This window comes from Lithobates pipiens, unplaced genomic scaffold (assembly GCF_037356315.1).
Source record: "Lithobates pipiens isolate NorthernLeopardFrog02 unplaced genomic scaffold, aLitPip1_a1.2 Scaffold_19, whole genome shotgun sequence".
NCBI classification, from domain to species: Eukaryota; Metazoa; Chordata; class Amphibia; order Anura; family Ranidae; genus Lithobates; species Lithobates pipiens.
In genome coordinates this window covers 69182809-69207346 of record NW_027507764.1, presented here as the reverse complement: position 1 = coordinate 69207346, position 24538 = coordinate 69182809, and the positions used below count along the sequence as shown (strand labels likewise).

Genomic DNA, 24538 nt, shown 5'->3' with positions numbered 1-24538 from the left:
AATAAAATATTGAATTTTAGGATTCACGTAATTGTTTAGATCCAATGTAATCCACATGTAGACTTGACGTGTTTCGATTGATCATCTTCAGGAGTACATGTGAATGATCAGCATGATGAAACCTATAATTCTTATGATTAAAAACATAGTACGACTGCTGATTTTGGAAAAATGAACAATTGTGTATCTATCACAGGGTGGTGTCTGTGGATACACTGATAGAAAAAATGCCGCGTCCTAATTATCACTTTGTGAATATAAATATTGACAGGGAAAAGGGGAAATGAGGGAAAAAAAAAAAAAAAAAAAAAAAAAAGAAATGAAAGAACCTTCACACAAAAAGACCTCAAAAAAATGTGGGTTCAGTTGGACTTTTTAGGCATAAAGAAAGTTGTAAACACAACCGGTATGAAAAATAATTATTTCTATTTATTTAAAATAAAAAAGACAATTTAAAAAAGAACAGGAAAAAGTTCAATTTCCCTTTTACACAAAAAAAAAGGGAAAAAGTTTCCTCCTTAAAATTGCACAATTAAGACCTAATTGACATCCTATCAAACATAATAACAACCTTTTCAAATTTCCAAAAAGGAAAAGAAAAAAACAAAGTATATATCTATACAAATGAGGGATCAAGGATATCAATCATACAGTCAACGGTTACATATATTTTTGGTGCTCAAAAATATATGTAACCGTTGACTGTATGATTGATATCCTTGATCCCTCATTTGTCTTTTTCTTTTCCTTTTTGGAAATTTGAAAAGGTTGTTATGTTTGATAGGATGTCAATTAGGTCTTAATTGTGCAATTTTAAGGAGGAAACTTTTTCCCTTTTTTTTTGTGTAAAAGGGAAATTGAACTTTTTCCTGTTCTTTTTTAAATTGTCTTTTTTATTTTAAATAAATAGAAATAATTATTTTTCATACCGGTTGTGTTTACAACTTTCTTTATGCCTAAAAAGTCCAACTGAACCCACATTTTTTTGAGGTCTTTTTGTGTGAAGGTTCTTTCATTTCTTTTTTTTTTTTTTTTTTCTTCCCTCATTTCCCCTTTTCCCTGTCAATATTTATAGTACGACTGCTGGAACTTTGGGTGTCAGGAAAAGGATATCTTGAAAATGAATTAATATTCATTTGACCTTTTTAATCCTTGGCTGCACATCCTTTAGATATGTAAAACGGTCCGATAAAAGGATGTGGGTGAACCCACGGCCCTCTCTACTCGGTTTGATGAATAGGTGGTTGTGCCTACCTAATTGTAATATGGATGGTCACTGAGGGCCTTTTAACTCTGTCGTTTCTCTGTATATACCTTTATCATACAAGAACCTTCTGCCTGCCCCCTCATGGGAGAAAGATGCTACACATATGTTGGATTCCAGTGAATCAAATATTTTAATAAGAATTACAGGTTATATTATGCTGATCATTCACATGTACTCCTGAAGATAAGCAATCGCAACGCGGCAACTATACATGTGGATTATGTTAGATCGAAACAATTATGTGACCTCCAAAATTCTGTATTTTATCATCTGTTTTTTCATCTGTAGTTTGGCTTTTATTGAATGTCATAATCAAATGTGTTTATACATGCAGGTTCTTTCATGTACAATCACTGGCCACTTTATTAGGGTTGGACCCCCTTTGCCTTCAGAACTGCCTTAATTCTTCATGGCACAGACTCAACAAGGTGTTTGGAAACATTCTTCAGAGATTTTGGTCCATATTGACATGATGGCATCACGCAACTGCCGATTTGTCAGCTGCACATCCACAATGCGAAACTCCCATTCCACCACATCCCAAACATGCATCCATGCTTTCACGTTGTTTACACAAAATTCTTGGCCTACCATCTGAATGTCGCAGCTGAAATCAAGACCAGGCAATGTTTTTCCAATCTTCTTCTGATGAGCCTGTGTAAATTGTAGCCTCAGTTTCCTGTTCTTAGCTGACAGGAGTGGCACACGGTGTGGCCTTCTGCTGCTTCAAGGTTTGATGTGTTGTGTTCATTCAGAGATGGTATTCTGTTACCTTGGTTGTAACGAGTGGTTATTGGAGTTACTATTACCATCATATAAAACCAGTCTGCCCATTCTCCAATGACATCAACAAGGCATTTCCATCCACAAAACTGCCAGTCACTGGATATTTTCTCTTTTTCTGAACATTCTCTGTAAACCTTAGAGATGGTTGTGCGTGAAAACCCCAGTAAATCAGCAGTTTTTAAAATACCGTCTGGCACCAACAACCATACCACGTTAAGTCACTTAAATCCCCTTTCTTCCCCATTCTGATGCTCAGTTTGAACTTCAGCAAGTCATCCTCACCATGTCTAGATGTCTAAATGCATTGAGTTGCTGCCATGTGATTGGCTTATTAGCAATTTGTGTTAACAAGCAATTGAACAGGTGTACCTAATAAAGAGGCTGGTGAGTGTATATGTCCCTCTAAAAGTCCTTGGCTATTATTTTTTGCATATGCTGAATTCAGGGATGAGAGCATACAGCACACCATATATTGGATAATACTTTCATACAGATGAACCCCATTGAGCTCTAAGAGGACTGTTCACAAGCTCCTAGAAGCCTACTGAGGTCTACTAAGAAAGCCCAGGTAGTGGGAACAAAAACAGCCTGGATGTCCAGAGTCAAATCTCATGGTGGGCCATGGTTGAACTTTGCACAAGAACCAGGCAAGTATGGGATTGCAGAGAGGGTGGGTTGGTTAGAAGATCCACCGTACTGCCAAGTACAACATTTCTATATCTTATCCAAAGAGCCATGTGACATCTTTGTGTTCTTTGAACAGAAAATGCATCTATATATCCATGCTGTCATATCTGACTCTACAAGGCCAGCTCTTTGGCCACCATGATTGATAAACTTGAAAGTCTTGCATCTTGCAGCAAGGTGCACTTACTAGTATGGTATTCCAAAAAAAAAAAAAAAAAAATCATTATTCTATTGGCTAATTAGGTGGTGGACTAGGGATCTGTAACTCTTTGATGCATTTCTAGGATTGACTATAATTCTTCAGGAGGCAAATCTGAACTAAATAAAGAAAATAATTTTGTATAAATACAATGTATACACAGATTAAAAAATACATAAATAAATTAAATTCCCTTGATTGTGGCTCCACCAGGGCCGCCATGTTCAATAGTCCGGCGTATGTACAGAATTGCCTTTGGGACCTTCAGCACACCCGTGTACGTACTGAGTTGTGCTCATGCATGCGCAATGAAGGCGGTCCCGGACATTGATGTCAATCGGGACACATCGGCTGATCTTAATAGGACATCTGTGTGAGTGCAAGTGCGTGTCTCCAAACTCACATGGTCTGCATTCTGGGACAAACACCCGCATGGATGTCATATTGTCGTGTCTGTGCAGCTGCTTTGTGCCAATTGACATCAATGGGACTGCATGCACAGAGATGCACGGAACACCTGTTCATCCTCATGCAGGTAAACACAGCTCTACATGGGCATATGATAAAGCAAGACCCAGCTAAACGGGGCCTTAATGCCTCCTCCCCAGCAGCATACAGTACCTTTACCACTCCATTTAGCCACTAGGTATAAGGAAATTTGCCATTAGTTCCCAGTATGCAGGGGCATGTCAGTCTCTCCCCTTCCTCATGTGACAGTGCTAGCGCCTGGTGACTGGCCCAGCACTGTCACATTTTGCGCGCGGGGGGGGGGGGGGGGGGGTACAGTCCTCAGGTTTGTGTAAGCTCTGGCTCGAGCGACTATTGAGAGGCTGCAGGGGACAGTGCCGGAGAAGATATTGCAAGTATAGCAAGTATTGCAGCAAGAGTGGCATTTCTAGTGCTAGGCTTGTTGTTTAAAGTAGAATTATTGGCAAAAAGTTTTTATTTTTTTTCTTATTTTGGATGGGAGGGTTATAACCTGTCAGATTTTTTTTGTCGTCTTCTGTGCCCCATTGCAGAGATTTCCCTTCACTTCCTGTCCCATAGCCAAACAGGAAGTTAGAGGAAACCCCTGTAAATTAAGAGAATTCCTTGGGGACCCCCAGGTCACCATACCTAGTGCCCCCCCATGGAACATTTCCCCTCTATTAAAAGTGTAAAAAAAAATCTGCGCTTGGTAAGTAAAACTCAAAAAGAAGCTTGCTAAAAAATTGTGATACTAGTTCTCGTAATATATGTGTCAAAGCAGGGCTACCAAAGCATGGCTACTCTTGGCGTCTGTCTGCATTAGCTATCAAGCACCATCTTCACTGCTGTGAAGCTGGTCAGTGAACCCTGTAAGCTTTCAATAAACTTTGATGTTTATTATGGACTTCACGGTGGAGATTTGTATTTCTTTCCTGGAATTCCATTGGGATTGACCGTGGAGTGATGACCATCGTTTTCCTTGCTCACCAGCCCAGCCTGTGTTAACATCTATGCGCTTTTGGCCCATCTTTTCTGATAAGAGGAGTGATGATTATTCCTAGCCACTGGTGGATTCCGTCACACTTGAGATGGAAAAACAAATTGTAATGGTCTTTTTGTTCTCACTATGGAGTTCACAATTTCCTTTTTAGTTATGACATAAGGACATTTATATACAGTAGGGAAAAGAATTATGGGAGGCAGAAAAATGCTGACTATGCCCCCAAGAACACCATTCCTACAGTGAAGCACAGAGGTGGAAACATGATGCTTTGGGACCATTTCTCTACTAAAGGTACAGGCTGACTTTGCCGCATTGAGGAGCCATGTATTGTAAAATCTTGGGTAAGAACCTTCTTCCCTCAGCCACAACACTGAAGATGGGTCATGGGTCTTCCAGCATGACAATGACTCAAAACATACCACCAAGGCAACAAAGAAGTGTCTCAAGAAGAAGCACATTAAGATCATAGAGTGGCCTAGTCAGTCTCCAGACCTTAATCCTATAGAAAATGCATGGAGGGACCTGAAATGTTTGAGTTGCCAAGCGACAGGCAAGAAACCTTAAGCCCTTGTACACACGGTCGGAGAATCCGTCAGAATGTGTCCTATCGGACCGTGTTGTCGGATAATCCGACTGTGTGTGGTATGCATCGGACTGATTCCGTCGGAATATCCGTCGGACCCAATTTTCCAACATGTTGGAAATATTTCCCGACCAACTGGTTCGATCGGACATACTCCGATCATGTGTAGAGAATTTTGATCGGACCAAGTGCCACGCATGCTCAGATCAAATTCCTACATCAAAGCTATTGGCTACTAGCCTGAACGTAGTCCCATCGTAACGAAATTACATCATCATCGGATTTTTCGACAACTTAGTCCGACCATGTGTATGCAACAGTTTCGGACAAGATCCGACAGACAAAATCCGACGGATTTGGTTGTCGAAATCTCCGACCGTGTGTATAGGGGCTAAGGATTTATAGAAGATCTGTAAAATCCCTCCTGAGATGTGTGCAATCCTGGTCAACAACTACAAGAAATGTCTTACCTCTGTGCCTGCCAACAAGGGTTTCTCCACCAACTAAGTCATGATCAAATACTTACTCACTGAACTGTAACTCAATTTATAGCATTTATATGCGTTTTGTTTTTTTCTGGGATTTTTGGTTGATATTCTGTCTTTATCATTAAAAATTCACCTATGATAAACATTATAGATCCTTTATTTCTTTGCAAGTGGGCAAACTTACAAAATCTGCAGGGGATCAAATAATTATTCTCCCCACTGTATGCACCATGTTTGCACATTTGTTGTTACTTGTGTTGCACTGTCAAGTGTTGGATGTGTATCCGCAATTTATTGAATGCTGTTCCATATTGCACTCTCTGACACCTTATCTACTGTTTCTTATTGGAACATGCATATTAAAATATTGCACTTATAGTTTTCTGTTTCATAATGCACTTTATTTGCACATTTCCCCCCCCCCCCCTATTATTTTTTCCTTTAGTTATACTTTAAAAAACATAATTAAACTGGAAACGGGCCTGTAAAACGCTAGTACTTGCATAGCTACAGACAATGAACCAAGATGCCGCAAAAATTCTACAGAAGCGGAGGATTCAGTCATCCGTTGCACTGCCTAGCTGCATCAGACATAAAGGTTATGAGTGTAACAGTTAAACTATCATACAGACATGAGCGAGAGACGGGCTGTGCATTGCAGAATATCTTCAGTGATCTGAATTCCCATCGCACCACCAGGGCCATTTATCACCGTCTCAGGAATCCTGCAGACAACACAATGCAGTAAGCAGATTTACGCTCAATATTCAGACATATTTGCGGTGCAACACTTGTTTCTAAAGATGAATAAAGTGGAAGCTGAGTAAACAGCGGGGACGGCACAGTCATAACCCAATACACCAATTCTGCCAAAAACGGGACAAACTGAAGACTGAAAAATGATGCACAAAAATAAAGGGAAGACAAAAGCCTGTGTTGCCCACAGCAGCCAGACTGCGGCCATCGTTCTACTGGAGATAAGAATAAAATAAAAAATTGGACTGTCTGCTACAGACAACTCTGACTTCCATTACCCAAAACAGACAATCGGAACCCAACCACCATTCTGGTGCATACAGTCAGTCAAACAAGAACATTTTGAAAATGTGGTTGCAGAATGGAATGAACGAAAGGTAAATGGAAATTTTGGTGCCGAACTTGAAAATTCAGGATGCAGAGGCCGAAACTGAAAAAATGACAATTGTTTTAAAAATTATAATTTTTTATATAGAAAGAATTGCATTATATTTTACTTTTTCATGAATATCATGAATAAGAATTTGTTTTCCATTATCGGCACCTTTAGCTCAAGAAAAAGGCACCCCTTTAAAAATTCTATGTCTTCACACTGGTCCATTGCGCTTCCATTGCGGTGTTAAAAATCTTACTGCATTTTTACCAGTTAAAAAAAATTAAATAAATAAAACGCACCTCCCCATTTAAATGCATTGAAAACGAAGCAAAAACACATCAATAACGCACCCGTGTTAGGTTTTTGATGTGGTTTTTGAGTCACATGACCTATGAAAAACACCATAAGCACAGTAAAATCACTATGAAAATGGAGATTGTTGGTGCAAGGTCCGTCTGAAAATCTACAATAGGATTTAAGGGTGCATTCACACTTGCTGATGCACCCTGCGGTCCGATTACATGTGAAAACCCCAGCGGGAGTTCCTACAATTAGTTGCAAAAGGTAGACCGCATTGAAAGAGATGTGATGCTGTCGCACCCACTTGCATGCAATCGCTCATGCTGGGACGATTGCTGCATGAGCGACTACATGCATATGGGAGCGATTAGCCGCTGGAGCCGGCAGCCTCCCTTTGATTTCAATGGGACTGCCTCTCGCAGCTAATCACTAAATCCCGCAATTATGAACATACCCTTAAAATGTAGGAAATACATTATTAGTCAAAAGCCAGAAAGAAGCACAGTCCCCCTGACAACACAAAACCAAGCCTCACTTCCATGTCCTAACCTGCACAAGAAACTTAGAGGGACAAACTTGACCTCTTGCTCTGGCCAACTGAGAAAGGCCATTATTTACGGAATATTTGCATTAAAAAGGTCACAGCGTAAACCAAAGACAAGTGAAGTTTGGAAACAAAGCAGCCAAAGCCAACACTTTACTGGGAGTTTCATCTTCTAGAAAAGAGCTGCTTTGTCTAATAGATTTTACTGTCCAGAATGTCTGGTATTTTCTCTATAGTAACCACAACCCACGCCAGAGCTATCCAGCTCCACGTTCCCCCAGCCATTGTCACCTACAGGCACCAGGGGCATTAAACTGAGGAAAACTAAGACAACCCACCCATAATCAAGGCAGAAACATCTCAAAGGTCACTTTCTGAAGCCAGTTTTCTACTGGAGAGGATGTCTGCTGTGCGTACTTATAGTGCATCCTGAAAGTATTCACATTGCTTCACTTTTTCCAAATTGTATGTTACAGCCTTATTCCAAGATGGATTAAAGCGGAGGTCCACCCTAAAGTGGACCTTCCGCTCATTGGAACCCTCCCCCCCCTCCGGCGCCACAATTGACACCTTTCAGGGGGGAGGGGGGGTGCAGATACCTGTACAGTACAGGTATCTGTACCCACTTCCAGGATAGCTCTCTGCGGAAAGGGGCGTATATTACGCCCCTTTCCGCAAGTGCCCGCCCCTTCCCGCAAGTGCCCCGCTGCCTGCTGGGAAAACACACAGATCCCAGAGGCAGCGGGGACCGTCCTTATTGCGCAGCGCGGCTCGCGCATGCGCAGTAGGGAACCGGGAAATGAAGCCGAAAGGCACCATTTCCTGATTCCCATACCCAAGATACGATCTACAGATCGGCTTCGGGTGCCGACATCGCAGGTGCGCTGGACAGGTAAGTGTCACTATTTTAAAAGTCAGCAGCTGCAGTATTTGTAGCTGCTGGCTTTTAAAAAAAAAAAAACGCGGAGTCCCGGTGGACTCCCGCTTTAAATTCATTATTTTCTTCAAAAATTCTACAAACAATACCCCATAATGACAACATGAAAGACGTTTCTTTTAAATCTTTGCAAATTTATTAAAAATAAATCATATGTAGGAGGGGAGGCCACCATGATTCAAATGTGCTAGGGATCTGAAATTTTGCAGGTGGTTATCTTATTACTGGTATATGCATTCCAATTTTTGTTTTTGTAGGTTGTGGTGAATTATAGTTAGAGCCAAGAGAAATGGAGGTGTCATGCCGGACAAAGTTGAATGCTGAGCCGCGATTAGGTTCCTCCATCTTCAAGGGAAATCTGCCGAATAAGCCATGAAGATATGTCCGCTAATTATGGAGAGGATTGTCCAACATATGAGACTGTCAAACGATGGAAGAGAGAATTCAAGTGTGGTCACACCAATATACAGGATGACCCAAGGGAAGGTCGTCCGTCAACCGCCGCAGAACCTCCAAATCTGCATACTTCTGCGCAGATGGTATTAAAGGTCTGTTCCACAGATGTGAGAAGGCAGAGTCAGTGGACTAAACTTTAGATCCCCAACACATCTGGATCTTGGTGAGGGCAAGAACTTATTGGCCTCCCCTCGTACATAAGTACTCACAGCCTTTGCCATGACACTCAAATTGAGAGCTCAGGTGCATCCTGTGTCCACTGATCATCCTTGAGATGTTTCTACAACTTGATTCGAGACTACCTGTGGTAAATTCAGTTGATTGAACAGGATTTGAAAAGGCACACACCTGTCTATATAAGGTCCCACAGTTAACAGTGCATGTCAGAGCACAAACCAAGGCATGGAGTCCAAGGAATTGTCTGGAGACCTTCGAGACAAGATTGTATCAAGGCACAGATCTGGGGAATGGTACACAAAAAATTCTGCAGCATTGAAGGTCCCAATGAACACAGTGGCCTCCATCATCTGTAAATGGAAGAAGTTTGGAACCACCAGAGCTGGCCACCCGGCCAAACTGAGCAATCGGGGGAGAAGGGTCTTAGTCAGGGAGGTGACCAAGAACCCGATGGTCACCGACAGAGCTTCAGTGTTTCTCTGCGGAGAAAGGTGAACCTTCCAGAAGAACAACCATCTCTGCAGCACTCCACCAATCAGGCCTGCATGGTAGAGTGGCCAGATAGAAGCCACTCCTCAGTTAAAGGCACATGACAGCCCATCTGGAGTTTGCCAAAAGGCACCTGAAGGACTCTCAGACCATGAGAAACAAAATTCTCTGGTCTGATGAAACAAAGATTGAACTCTTTGGCCTGAATGGCAAGCATCATGTCTGGAGGAAACCAGGCACCGCTCATCGCCTGGCCAATACCATCCCTACAGTGAAGCATGGTGGTGGCAGCATCATGCTGTTGGGATGTTATTTTTAGCGGCAGGAACTGGGAGAATAGTCAGGATAGAGGGAAAGAGGAATGCAGCAATGTACAGAGACATTCTTGATAAAAACCTGCTCCAGAGCACTCTGAACCTCAGACTGGGGCAAAGGTTCATCTTCCAACAGGACAACAACCCTAGGGACACAGCCAAGATAATAAAAGGAGTGTCTATCAGACACATGAGTCCAGACTTGAACTTGATTAAACATCTCTGGAGAGATCTGAAATTGGCTGTGCGCCAATGAATGCTCCTCATCCAATTTGATGGAGCTTGAGGGGTCCTGCCAAGACGAATGGGAGAAACTGCCCAAAAATAGGTGTGCCTAGCTTGTAGCATCATACTCAAAAAGACTTGAGGCTGTAATTGGTGCCAAAGGTGCTTCAACAATGTTTGAGCAAAGGCTGTGAATACTTATGCACATGAGATTTATTTTTCCTTTTTTATTTTTAATAAATTTGCAAAGATTTCAAACAAATGTCTTTCATATTGTCATTACGGGGTATTGTTTGTAAAAGTTTGAGGGAAATAATACAGTTTACTTATTTTGGAATAAGGCTGTAACATAACAAAATGTGGAAAAAGTGAAGTGCTGTGAATACAGGGGAGAAGGATTAGAACCCCTTCCAAGTTTTTATTGCTGCCTGTGCCCCCGTTAGGGAGATTCACCCTCTCTATTTGTCCGGTTTACCATTATCACTGAAAGTGAATGTAAAAGAAAATCCCAAATTTTGAGTTGTCCCCAGAAAAGTAATAGAGGGGGAAATATTCCAATGGGGACACTAGTTCTGGTGACCTGGGGGTCCCAAGAGATTCCCCTAAGTTGCAGAGATTTCCACTCACTTTCTGTTCTGGTTATGGGACAGGAAGTGAAGGGAAATCTCCCCAATGGGACAAAGATGGTAAAAATAAACCTTACAGGGGTTATAACCCTCCCTTGCTCTATCCAAAATGAAAGAAAAAGAAGTTTTGACTATAGTTCTACTTAAAGTCTGTCAAACGTTCTGCAGGCAGCTGGAACCTGGAGAATTTTTTTACTACAGGGATGCCTGTCCTCTTCCTGGCTCTAAACTTCTGCTGCTGCAACAGTTAAGAGCTTCAGGTTTTCAGAACAGTACTGATAATCTGACAGGGACACGCCCCCTCCTTCATTCACTTCCAATGAGAAAAGTTCTTTAATTCACTGATTAAACTGCCCGTAACACGATCTTTGGATGGGGGAAGAGTCTGATAAGTCATAGGATTCTATCCACCATTCACAGATCATGTTACAGACATTGTAATCACTGAAAGAACTTTTCTCAATGGAGGCGGAGGAAGACGGGGGGCGTGTCCCCATCAAATCACCTCTACTGCTGTTCTGCCTGAAGACCCTGAAGTTGGTAACCATTGCAGAACCAGGAGTTCAGAGCCAGGAAGAGGATGGGGCATCCACCCCTTCCAACAGATGAAAGAAGATAAAAATAAATGCCCACAAAGATTCCTGACTCCTGAGATGTATGACATCATTTTGGCCTAGGCCAGAAATCAACTGAAATGTAAAAAGTTTAAAACTAGTAAATCAAATATACTTTCCTATCTATTTACTGTTAGCAACATAATGATTAAACATAGTTAACTGTATCTGAGCACCACAAACTGAAAGCGCTGTTTAATTCATTTTTAATATTCAAAGCAAAATCCCCTATCTATCCTTGTCTCCATGCTTGATTTTGTTCAGAAATTACTTTGGAAAAAACCCCCCTAGCATTTCTAGTTACAGCCATCTTAAGTAAGGGCAGATGATTCATGTATGATTTACTTCCTGGAATCTGCCCTCAGCTCAGGCATGCAGGTGTTCCGTCAGAACGACACAGCCCCACAGATTAGGAAACGGAAGTGACGTTCTGTCAGCTGCGCATGCGTTCTACCGCTACCAGGTTTGCTAATATGACAGAACACCTGTAGTCTGCGGACATCTTACTACACCCAGCTACGTCTTGAATTTAGGAGTAATTTTAGCAATAAAGGGAGCGTATATAAATATAGTATATATCGACATCTGTGATGCTGTTTGCATGTTTAACCGCTTGCTGACCGGCTCACGCCAATATAAGTCGGAAGACTGGCACTGGCACATACCTGTACGTCAGTCCACAAAAGCAGGACTTGATGTCCGCGGACGGCCCGTGATCTTGGCGAGGAGAGGCAGAACGAGGAATTGCCTATGTAAACAAGGCATTTCCCTGTTCTGACTAGTGACATGACAGAGATCTTCTGTTCCCTGTCATCGGGAGCAGTGATCGCTCTCATGTCAGTTATAGCCCCTCCCCCCTACAGTTAGAACACACTGAGGGAACACACTTAACCCCCTTGATCACCCCCTAGTGTTTAACACTTTCCTTGCAAGTGACATTTATACAGTAATCAGTGGCTATTTTTTGCTCTGATCGCTGTATAAATGTCAACGTTACCAAAATATTGTCAAATGTGTCCGATCTCTCTGCCGCAAAGTGCCGATAAAAATCGTAGATCACCGCCATTACAAAAAAAAGGGGACATGCGACTCCAAAAACGCAACAGCGGGAGCATTTTCGATGAGTTTTATTTCTATTCATTTTTCTTTTTTAACTACAGCAAACATGCACCAAAAAAATGTAGCATACAGGACTTTTAGGGCTACAGTCCATTTAACATGGTTTCCTATGGATGTAGTTCACATCTGTGCATTTTATTGGAAAGGACCAGCAACTTTTTTTCTGGTTTTTGGTTCCATAGACTTCAATGGATCAATAACGTGTATTGAAAAACGCAAAAAATGCACCTGAAATATGCAAACTGCAACCTGTACAGGTGTGAATCAAGCCTTATGCAGGTTGCAGTTTGCATGTTCCCGATGCATTTTGCATTTTTCAATAGATGCTTTTTATCCATTGAAGGCTATGGAACCAAAAACCAGAGAAAAGTCCCTGGTCCTTTCCAATAAAATGCACAGATGTGCACTACATCCATAGGAAAGCATGTTAAATGGACTGTAGCGTGTGTCTGCAAAACTGAAAACGCACTAAAAAAATGCATAGATGTGAACCAGGCCTTAAAACACAACTGACTGCTGTGAAGCGTTCCATAGGATCTAGCACTGGTTCACACTGTTGCATCGCCTGCATTCCTGCGCAAATCAAATGCGATTTTGGCCCATCATTTTGTATAGCTCAGATCACACCATATCCGCACAAAAAAGGCGAAGGTACCTTTTTTTTGCTCCACTGGGTGTTCATACCCACGAATCTGCTTTTGGGGTGTCGTTAACTTTAAATTGGCATTCACAGCCGATTGCATGAACACAGTGTGATTGCTGTGTGATGCGGGAATTGCAGCGATTTCTGTGTGTTTCCTACATTGCATCAGTGTGAACCGGGGCTTCATGATCATGGACTTTTCTTCTTTTGTTTTAGCCTTAGCAAAATCGGAAGAAAAATGATCAATGTGAAAGGGCTTTAATCTTTACTGTGTTTTGTCTTGCGCTTTTAGCTAGGTGAAAGCGCAGCAAAAAATGCATCAGTGTGAAGGGGCTTTTTTGTTTTGTTTCCAGCCTGCGGGAAAAACTGCAGCGTAGTAAAGAAAGTCATACGCTTGGGCGGGCATACACACACATACATACATATACGGCAACATACGTGTGTGTGTGTGTGTGTGTGTGTGTGTGTGTGTGTGTGTGTGTGTGTGTGTGTGTGTGTGTGTGTGTATATATGTATATATATATATATATATATATATATATATATATATATATATATATATATATATATATATATATATTATATCCTCAGAGAGCCCCCCCCTTACATTAGGGTCGCCAGAGAGGACCCCCCCTTACATCAGGGTCGCCAGAGAGGACCCCCCCACTTGCATCAGGGTCGCCAGAGAGGACCCCCCCACTTGCATCAGGGTCCCCAGAGAGGACCCCCCCACTTGCATCAGGGTCCCCAGAGAGGACCCCCCCACTTGCATCAGGGTCCCCAGAGAGGACCCCCCCACTTGCATCAGGGTCCCCAGAGAGGACCCCCCCACTTGCATCAGGGTCCCCAGAGAGGACCCCCCCCACTTGCATCAGGGTCCCCAGAGAGGACCCCCCCACTTGCATCAGGGTCCCCAGAGAGGACCCCCCCCCACTTGCATCAGGGTCCCCAGAGAGGACCCCCCCCACTTGCATCAGGGTCCCCAGAGAGGACCCCCCCCACTTGCATCAGGGTCCCCAGAGAGGACCCCCCCCACTTGCATCAGGGTCCCCAGAGAGGACCCCCCCCACTTGCATCAGGGTCCCCAGAGAGGACCCCCCCCACTTGCATCAGGGTCCCCAGAGAGGACCCCCCCACTTGCATCAGGGTCCCCAGAGAGGACCCCCCCACTTGCATCAGGGTCCCCAGAGAGGACCCCCCCACTTGCATCAGGGTCCCCAGAGAGGACCCCCCCACTTGCATCAGGGTCCCCAGAGAGGACCCCCCCACTTGCATCAGGGTCCCCAGAGAGGACCCCCCCCACTTGCATCAGGGTCGCCAGAGAGGACCCCCCCCACTTGCATCAGGGTCGCCAGAGAGGACCCCCCCCACTTGCATCAGGGTCGCCAGAGAGGACCCCCCCCACTTGCATCAGGGTCGCCAGAGAGGACCCCCCCCACTTGCATCAGGGTCGCCAGAGAGGACCCCCCCCACTTGCATCAGGGTCGCCAGAGAGGACCCCCCCCACTTGCATCAGGGTCGCCAGAGAGGACCCCCCCCACTTGCATCAGGGTCGCCAGAGAGGACCCCCCCCACTTGCATCAGGGTCGCCAGAGAGGACCCCCCCCACTTGCATCAGGGTCGCCAGAGAGGACCCCCCCCACTTGCATCAGGGTCGCCAGAGAGGACCCCCCCCACTTGCATCAGGGTCGCCAGAGAGGACCCCCCCCACTTGCATCAGGGTCGCCAGAGAGGACCCCCCCCACTTGCATCAGGGTCGCCAGAGAGGACCCCCCCCACTTGCATCAGGGTCGCCAGAGAGGACCCCCCCCACTTGCATCAGGGTCGCCAGAGAGGACCCCCCCCACTTGCATCAGGGTCGCCAGAGAGGACCCCCCCCACTTGCATCAGGGTCGCCAGAGAGGACCCCCCCCACTTGCATCAGGGTCGCCAGAGAGGACCCCCCCCACTTGCATCAGGGTCGCCAGAGAGGACCCCCCCCCACTTGCATCAGGGTCGCCAGAGAGGACCCCCCCCACTTGCATCAGGGTCGCCAGAGAGGACCCCCCCACTTGCATCAGGGTCGCCAGAGAGGACCCCCCCACTTGCATCAGGGTCGCCAGAGAGGACCCCCCCACTTGCATCAGGGTCGCCAGAGAGGACCCCCCCACTTGCATCAGGGTCGCCAGAGAGGACCCTCCCACTTGCATCAGGGTCCCCAGAGAGGACCCCCCCACTTGCATCAGGGTCCCCAGAGAGGACCCCCCCCCCCACTTGCATCAGGGTCCCCAGAGAGGACCCCCCCCCCCCACTTGCATCAGGGTCCCCAGAGAGGACCCCCCCCCCCACTTGCATCAGGGTCCCCAGAGAGGACCCCCCCCCCACTTGCATCAGGGTCCCCAGAGAGGACCCCCCCCCACTTGCATCAGGGTCCCCAGAGAGGACCCCCCCCCACTTGCATCAGGGTCCCCAGAGAGGACCCCCCCACTTGCATCAGGGTCCCCAGAGAGGACCCCCCCCCACTTGCATCAGGGTCCCCAGAGAGGACCCCCCCCCACTTGCATCAGGGTCCCCAGAGAGGACCCCCCCCCCACTTGCATCAGGGTCCCCAGAGAGGACCCCCCCACTTGAATCAGGGTCCCCAGAGAGCCTCCCCTCCCCTTGGGGACCCCTGCAGAGACTCGGGGCTATAGCCCCAAAAGCCACCACCTAGCAACGCCACTGGGTTAGGGTCCCTATTTGCAAGCATGCGACTTTAGATTCTAAATCTCATTGGACCTGGCTGAAGATAACTGTCTTTTTTTTTTTGTTAAACAAGGATCCTTGTCCTGGTGTTCCAGGAATACCATACACGAGCAACTGTAAATTCCATGCTGTGTTGTGAAGTCAGTATTGTATGATGTCAGCTTTGGACAGATGTTTGAATTTTAATGCTTCGGCCACCAGGGCTGCAAAATTCAAACCCGACTTCAACGGTTCTCGTATGGAACGCTGCTTTGGTTGATGGTTATTTGAAAAGGTTTGTGCTGTATTTTGAAGGCAATGGCTGCTTTCCGTTACTTGTCTCTGATATTTTTGAAGATCATTTCCAGCACTCTAATTGGTCAAATTTATATTTGGTGAGCATTGGCGTTTGTTAAAGTTTTTTTTCTTTTTCCTGCTTATGACATGTTGTTGCTTCTTCAAAGATTCTTAAAGCGGAACTAAACCCATTGATTCAACAGTTTGTCACAGTTTGATTCAAGGCATGTAGTGAATAACTGTCAGTTCCTTGTGCTCTCCACTGAACTGTCAAGCTGTCACATGGCGGGTTTTATAAGTGATCACATGTGCAGCACCAGGACAACTTCAGATCCAACAGAGGCTAAAATGGCGGCTTCCTTGGCTGTAAAGGAAAAAAGGTACAATTTGTTTGCTTTTTAGGGTACTGCTTAACCACTTGTCCTCCGGAAGATTTACCCCTCTGGCCAGGCCATTTTTTGCTATACAGCACTGTGTTAATTTAACAGACAATTGCACGGTCATGCAATGCTGTACCCAAATAAAATTAGTCTTTTTTTTTAAAACCACAAATAGAGCTTTCTATTGGTGGTATTTGATCAGCTCTGCGGCTTTTATTTTTTTTGCACTATAAACAAAAAAAGACCAACAATTTTTGAAACAAAACACAATATTTTTTTACTTTCTGCTATAAAACCTATACAATAATATATATTTTTTTTTTTAATCAAAATTCTTCATAAATTTAAGCCAATATGTATTCTACATCCCAATAAGTGTATTTTGATTGGTTTGCGCATCTACAAACTATTGTATATATGTTGGATTTTTTTTTTTATATATATACTAGTCATGCCAATGATCAGTGACTTATAGGAGGGACTTTGATGTTGTGACGGACAATTTGCGGGGACCAGTGACCCTAATACATTGTGATGTGAAGGGGTCCTATGGTATGGTATTGGTGGTTTTCTCCACTTCTGGACTGCCCGCTGTATATATACACGTCATTAGTTTAACGTTCTGTACTGCGGTTATAGCAGCAGCTAGTTACCATAACCCCAGTATTTTTTTTTATTTTTATTTTTTTATACAGCAGGCAATCCTCTTTCGCCATGGGATCACTTTCATGGGCAGCGGGAGAGGTGTTGAATAAGAAAAAAAAATTACATTTAAAGCGTCCCGTCCCTCCAAGCTTGCGCGCAGAAGCAAATGCATGCGCAGGTCGCCCACATATGTAAGCGGTGTTCAAACCACACATATGTGTGGTATCGCTGCAATCATTGGAATGAGAACAATAATTCTACCATCAGACAACCATTTTAAAAAAGTCACCTATGAAGATTTTTAATTACCGTAGTTTGTCGCCATTCCAGGAGCATGCGCAATTTTGAAGTGTGACATGTTAGACATCTATTTACTCGGCGTAACTTCATCTTTTACATTATGCTAAATAATTGGGCTAACTTCATTGTTTTTTTTAATTCATAAAAGTGTATTCCCCCCCCCCCCAAAAAAAAAAAAAACGCTGCGCAAATACAGTAGGACATAAAATATTGCAACAACCGCCATTTCATTCTCTAGGGTCCCTGCTATATATATATATAAAATATGTTTGGGGGTTCTATGTAATTTTCTAGCAAAAAAATACTAATGTAAACAAATGTCAGAAAAAGGACTGGTTTTAATGTGTTTGTATTTCACCTGCCGGCTAGAGGATTCCTAAAGAGCTATTAGAAAGGGAAGTGCAGGCGGGGAGACTTTCTCCAGCCGAGGAGGAACTTGGACAAAGCTTTGTAGAACAGGTGAGAGTTCCTAGCCCCGGGCCGCGTTCATCCGTTCCATTGTTCTGTGTAATGGGAAGAAGGTGAAATGGCAGTAATCACAGGTGACTGCAGACTAGACATGAGCTCATCTGTCTGGCTGCTGTCGGGACCGTTATTATAATAATACATATTACAGGGCCTGTAGAAATATATGAACTCTTTTTAATCCTTATGCCACTAGCATTAATAAATAGGAATATAGATCACATTTTTTTTTTTCAGGTACTTCCCGATTTCTAGACAAGGCCAAAATAATGTCCTACATCCCAGGAGTCTTCGTGGGCATTTTTTTTTTCTTTCATCTGAAGGAGGGGCTCTCTCAGATAAGCTCACCCTCCTGCCTGTGTTCTGTCAGAATCGGCGACCCGTCAGATTAAGTAACGGAAGTGCGTTCCGTTAGATGCACCCACCGCTACCAGGTTTGCTCATCTGACAGAACACCTGCAGTCAGAAGGCGGCAGCGGACATCTTGGTACACCCAGCTACGTCTTGAATTTCAGAGTATTTTTAGCAATAAAGCGAGCGTGTATAAATATAGTATATTGACAACTGTGATGCTCTTTTGATGTTACATTTCGAAAGAAACTGGAAGCCAGCAGTATGAAGTTGGCGGAGGCCATGTTGGTACACCCAGAACTGCTCAGCGCTAAACCTTTAGGCTTTCACAATTGACCAGTTCAGCACCGGAAGATTTTACCTCCTTAATGACCAGAGCGTTTTTTGTGATACGGCACTGCGTCTCTTTAACTGACAATATTAACCACTTAATTTACCCCCTTTTTTTGCGATACGGCACTGCGTCGCTTTAACTGACAATTGCGTGGTCGTGTGACGTTGTACCCAGACAAAACTGATGACCTTTTTTTTCCCCACAAATAGAGCTTTCTTTTGGTGGTATTTGATCACCTCTGCGGTTTTTATTTTTTGCGCTATAAAACAAAAAAACACTGACAATTTTGATAATAAAAAAAAGCTATATTTTTTACTTTTTGCTGTAACAACAAATATCCCCAAAACATATATAAAAAATGTCTTCCTCAGTTTAGGCCGATATGTATTCTTCTATATATTTTTGAAAAAAAAAAAAAAAAAACGCAATAAGCGTATATTGATTGGTTTGCGTAAAAGTTATAGTGTCTACAAAATAGGGGATACATTTATGGCCTTTTTTTTTTTTCACAGGTGCGTAAACGCAACAAAAAACACATATGCACTTTTACTGCGTTTTTGCAAAAGAGCAGTAGGAAAGTAGCCTAAATCCTATGGAATTCTTCACATCAGAGCGCTGAGGGGTTCGCTGCTTTTTGAAAAGTCCTGCATGCTGCATCTTTGCTGCGCCTTTCACAAGTACGCAAAAAAATAGCATCTCCTATTGATTTCTATAGGAAACTCAAAAAAAATAAAAAAAATAAATAAAAAAACACAACTGCATTTTTTGTTTGAGTCACATGTCACTTTTTCAAAGATGCATGTGGGGAGACAGGAATCCAGAAAATGCACCAAAAACGCATATGTGTTTTTACCACGAGGGACCCCAACTGTATGGCCCACTTTACCATCTGCTGTAAATGAGTCTTGCTTCTACTGATCAAACAATCACAATCTGTTGTATGGTAAATTTGTACTTTTTCTTTAATATATATAAAAAAATAATATAATATAATATAATATATATATATATATATATATATATATATATATATATATATATATATATATATATATATATATATATAAAAAATAAATCTGCATTTAGAAATGTACTATAATTTTATAATATATAGATATATAGGCACATAATTGCAGATTTGCCAGCCCTGCAATAATAAACAAACAATGTGCCCACTACAGAGTCTCCACAACCTAAAGACTAAAAAATATAGCTTGCTGCTGCATGCGATTGATCGCCGTGTACCTGACCCCGGCCTGCCAACTTGCAGATTCAGAAAGTGGGGTCATTTCCTTTGACCCTGCAGTGAAATCCTGTTAGGGTCCCCCCTCCTCTTTGCTGACGGGGAGTAGAAGGGAGGGATCGAGGGGAGACCTCGCAGGTTCTCATGTTTCCATCCTTGCAGAGCGCACACACAGAATGGAAAGCGCCAAAGTTTCCTGAGCAAATGACACCAGGACAATAGAAGGAAACAGAACATATGACTGAGCTGCCTTCCCCTCCTCCCCAAATACAGACAGAATAACAAGAACATTTCAAATGCATCAGCTGGATCCAGAACAATTAGCGTTATGCCAGACAGGCGACTTATTCTTTTTTTTTTTTATCTGATATCTCGCTAAGGAAATCATAGTTGTTTCCTTTGGAATCGCCAACTCATTTTGCAGGGATTTATGGAACGTTCGCTCAGCGTTTGAGTTTGTGCGGCGTTCGCTCTATGGCTGAGCTATAAACAGCTGAAGGGGAGCGATTTGTAGCAGCCATTGGCAAAATAACGTCTGACCTGTAACAGTGACAGATCGCTTCTTAGCAACAAAAGGCCAGCACCTATAGCCATTAAATCGCCAGCAACAAATTTCTGTTAAATCACTGACATTAGAAATTTGTAGCAATTAATTGCTGCTGCAAAAATCCCCCATCTAACGTGGCCCTTGGCACTATAAACTTGCCAGTGTAACGAGGCACCATGGTACCATAAACTCGCCCACCTAATGTGGCCCATGGCACCATAAACTCACCCACCTAACGTGGCCCTGGCACCATAAACACGCCCACCTAACGTGGCCCTTCGCATCATAAACACGCCCACCTAACGTGGCCCGTGGCACCATAAACACGCCCACCTAACGTGGCCCTTGGCACCATAAAGTTGCTCGTCTCATGTGGCCCTTGGCACCATAAAACTGCTCGTGTCATGTGGCCCTTGGCACCATAGACTCGCCCACCTAACGTGGCCCTTGGCACCATAAAATTGCTAGTCTCATGTATCCCATGGCACCATAAACTCCCCCACCTAACGTGACCCATGGCACCATAGACTCGCTCACCTAACGTGGCCCTTGGCACCATAGACACACCCACCTAACATGGCCCCATAAAATTGCTCGTCTCATGTGGCCCTAGGCACCATAAAATTTCCCATCCAACGTGGGTTTTGGCACCATAAAAATCACAAATTTAACATGGCCCTTGACACCAAAAGAAAGAAATATATATATATACATATATACACACACACACACACACACACACACCATGTAACGTGGCAATGGTATTTGACATTTTCTCGCACTATGAAGTCCACAGAAGTCTATGGCAAGGCATGAAAACACATACGGTATATAGTGCCCTTGGGAAAAGATCCTTCCATATGTCACAGCAGAAAATCACCTCTCATTGGCTAAACCAAAAACCCCTTCCTGACCCCTCCCAGCAGCCATTTAACTGAGTCTTAACACTGGAAAGCAGGTGCCGATCACATAATCCCTGCAATTGGCTGTCCCAAAGGTCACATGACCAAAAACCTGTCCCACCAGTTTCCAATCACATACAAGGGCCAGGATCTCTGACAGCTCGGTCAATGTACTTCATGTGTGCATTAAGGCCCAGCCTCCCTGCCATAGCACATGTGCTTTACATGGTTGGCAAGAGGTTTAAAAAATACACCCGAAAACAGGCAAAAGTGGCCAGGAATAGATGGGAACCGGCCTCATTTTCCTAAGTAACGGAGGTGAATGCAGGACAATTGTCGCCGACAAGAAATGTTACACAAACTTTATCGCTGAGTAATGAAAGTACATAACTCTAAAATTAGCAAATTAGTAATTCCATAGAAAATAATTATAAATTCCTTAGCCAAAAATTATTAAAAGAAAAAAAAAATCACTTATATAAAAATTGCCAGTGTGTCATGACCCTGCTAAGGCCAAAAAGTTTGTGCTGAAAAAGAGAAGACAGTCCAGATTAATAGAAAATAAAATAAATAAAACTAACGATAAAAATATCCAAATAATATAGGCCGAGTTCACATGTATGCGATGTGGGAACCAGTGCGATTCCTGTGCTGTCCTGTCACATCTAACTAGCAGGCAGTTCACACTGCTCCCAGCGAACTGCCTAGACAGTTAATAACACCCTGCAAATCGGTTTGCAGAACGCAGTGTGAACTGAACAAAAAAAAAGGTCCTTCAATATTTTGGTGCGAATGCGATTTTAGCTATACAAACTGTATGGCTGAATTCACATTGTAGAGACATCGTATGTGATCTGCACAGCAATGCAAATCATATGTGATGTCTGGCATCGCACCAATGTGAACCGCCCCTAAAAAAAAAAAGAAGCAAAATAATAAAACAAATAAGCAAATAAAGATCCAAATCAATTAAAAGAAAAAAAATATTATATATTATATATATTTAATAAAATAAAATTATCGGACACTAACTTGTGCGCTGTACAATCAATTATTATTATAGCACTAACAGTTTGTGCAGCACTTTACATCGATCAATGGCACAAGAAGATCAGACCAACAACAACGAACAACTTCCATCCTATAATAAATAAAAGGACCTCTGCCATACACCAAATATATATATATAATTTATTTTATACCATACGATCCACCAGCACTATAAGTAGCTGTAGGATACCCACACCACACATACATCTCCCTACAACCAACTGGAGGGTCGTTGGTAAGAACGGAACAGGAGAAGAACGAGCCCACAACCTCTTCTGATATTCTTTACAATATCTCACCCAATCATTTGATTTCTCCGCTCCGATAGGTGAAGAGTCTTCTACGCCTTCATATGGGGCTCCACTCACCCGTAGGATGAACTGTCTGGGTCTGATATTGGAATATCTGAACAGTTGACCCCGAAACACCTCAAGGCGCAATAGTCAAAGCAAGACTTGGGTAATTTTCAGGAATGACTGATCTTGCCAGACGAAAGACGCCCATAGACCTGAGACGAGGGTCGTTGGTAAAAATTGAATAGTCTACTGGAGAAGATTGAGCCACAAAGAGACCTTCCAATATTCTTTACAATATCACACCCAATCATTTGACTTTTCCAATAGATGATCCTTCATATGGGGCTCCGCTCACCCGTAGGATGGGAAGAATGAACTTCTCGGGTGTAATATTGGAAAGATGTCTGTAGGATGGGAAGAATGAACTTCCCGCGTGTAATATTGTCAATCTCAGCAGTTGACCCCAAAAACTTATTAAGGTGCAATAGTGAAAGCAAGACACTGGGGAACATTTTCAGGAATGACCGATCTGGCCAGACGAAAGACGCCCATAGAACCTGAGATGTGGGTTGTTGGTAAGAATGGAATAGTCTACTGGAGAAGACTGAGCCACAACCTCAGAGACCTTCCAATATTCTTTACAATATCACACCCAATCATTTGGCTTTTCCAATAGATGAGCCTTCATACGGGGCTCCGCTCACCCGTAGGATGGGAAGAATGAACTGCCGAGTGCAATATTGGAATATCTCAGCAGTTGACCCCGAAAACATATTAAGGCACAATAGTGGAAGCAAGACTTTTCAGGAATGACCGATCTGCCCAGACGAAAAGACACCAATAGAGCCTGAGACCAGCGTCACCCAATCTGGCCAAACCAACCGAGAAGGTGAAATAAATCCATACACACCCCTGGGGGACACATGCATCTTTCTATATAAAACCCAAAGGCCAATGACCATCCTAGGTCTACGACTCTTGCCCCCCCCCCAGGCAGAGGTAGGTGGTGTGGTAGTCTGAGTGCAGGTCGGTATGATACCCCCATCCTGGCGGGGGTGTACAGTAGAGGGGGTGGGTGTGCAGTAGGGGGTGGGGGTATACAGTAGATTGCTGGCACTGGCATACAGTAGAGGGGTTATACAGTAGGTGGGGTGGGGGGTATACAGTAGATTACTGGCATACAGTAGAGGGGGGTATACAGTGGGGGGTGGGTTTACAGTAGAGGGGGGGTATCTCTCACCGACCTTGAGCCTGTGCTGCATTGTGTTGGGTCAGGCTCTTGCTGAGCGCTCCTCTCCCCCCGCTCCAGGCCAGCACACAGAGGAGGAGCGCCGCCGTACAGCCGCTCATCTCCTCCTCTCCTCCTCTCCGCCGAGCCGAGTCTGCAGGGACGATGGCCAGCCTGCACCCGGGAGGTGCTGTGCACGATGCGGCATCAGGGCCGGGCACGAGCCTCCATGCTGCGTGCGGTGCCGTGTCCTCCTCCTCCTCGGGGTGTATTGTGTTACTCTGCCCGCATCCCTCTCCGTGCTGCTTCTCCTCTCCTCCTCCTCCTTCTCCTCCTACCCGAACAATTGCCTGCCTATGGAGAGGTGCGCCAGCGACCCTTGCAGGCCGCGCCGCTAACTGCACCCGCCTATTGTTACCGCTCTCCTCCTTTCATTGCAACATTGTAATTCTTTTCTAGATTACAAAGGTAAAAGGAGTGGGGTCCTTCCACATCATTCCACCCCCAAGGGCTCCATTCACACCTGAGCGTTCCTCCAAGTGCGATTAAAAAAAAGCAGGTTTTGCAGAAACACACATTTTGTTTGCGAGGCCATTGGTCCATGAAGCATTGCAAGCGATTACAAGTTTTTCAAATTTGTTTTAGTGGTTTTTCATAATTTTCTATAATTTTTAAGTTTTGTAATGCAAAAAAAATAGGGCACCTTTCACTTGTTCAGATCCGCGCTATAGCTGAATGAC

The 24538-nt window shown here is 44.0% G+C and overlaps 1 protein-coding gene across 1 annotated transcript in view; it reads right to left on the bottom strand.

The window, feature by feature from the left end:
- FAM171A1 (family with sequence similarity 171 member A1) overlaps window positions 1–24047 on the bottom strand; it is a 174740-nt gene extending 150693 nt beyond the window's left edge. The window contains exon 1 of the mRNA XM_077490850.1: window positions 23815–24047. Within this exon, the coding sequence (XP_077346976.1) occupies window positions 23815–23920 (106 nt within the window). The 5' untranslated portion in view covers window positions 23921–24047. The remainder of the gene's footprint in view (window positions 1–23814) is intronic.
- Window positions 24048–24538: the final 491 nt, after the last annotated feature.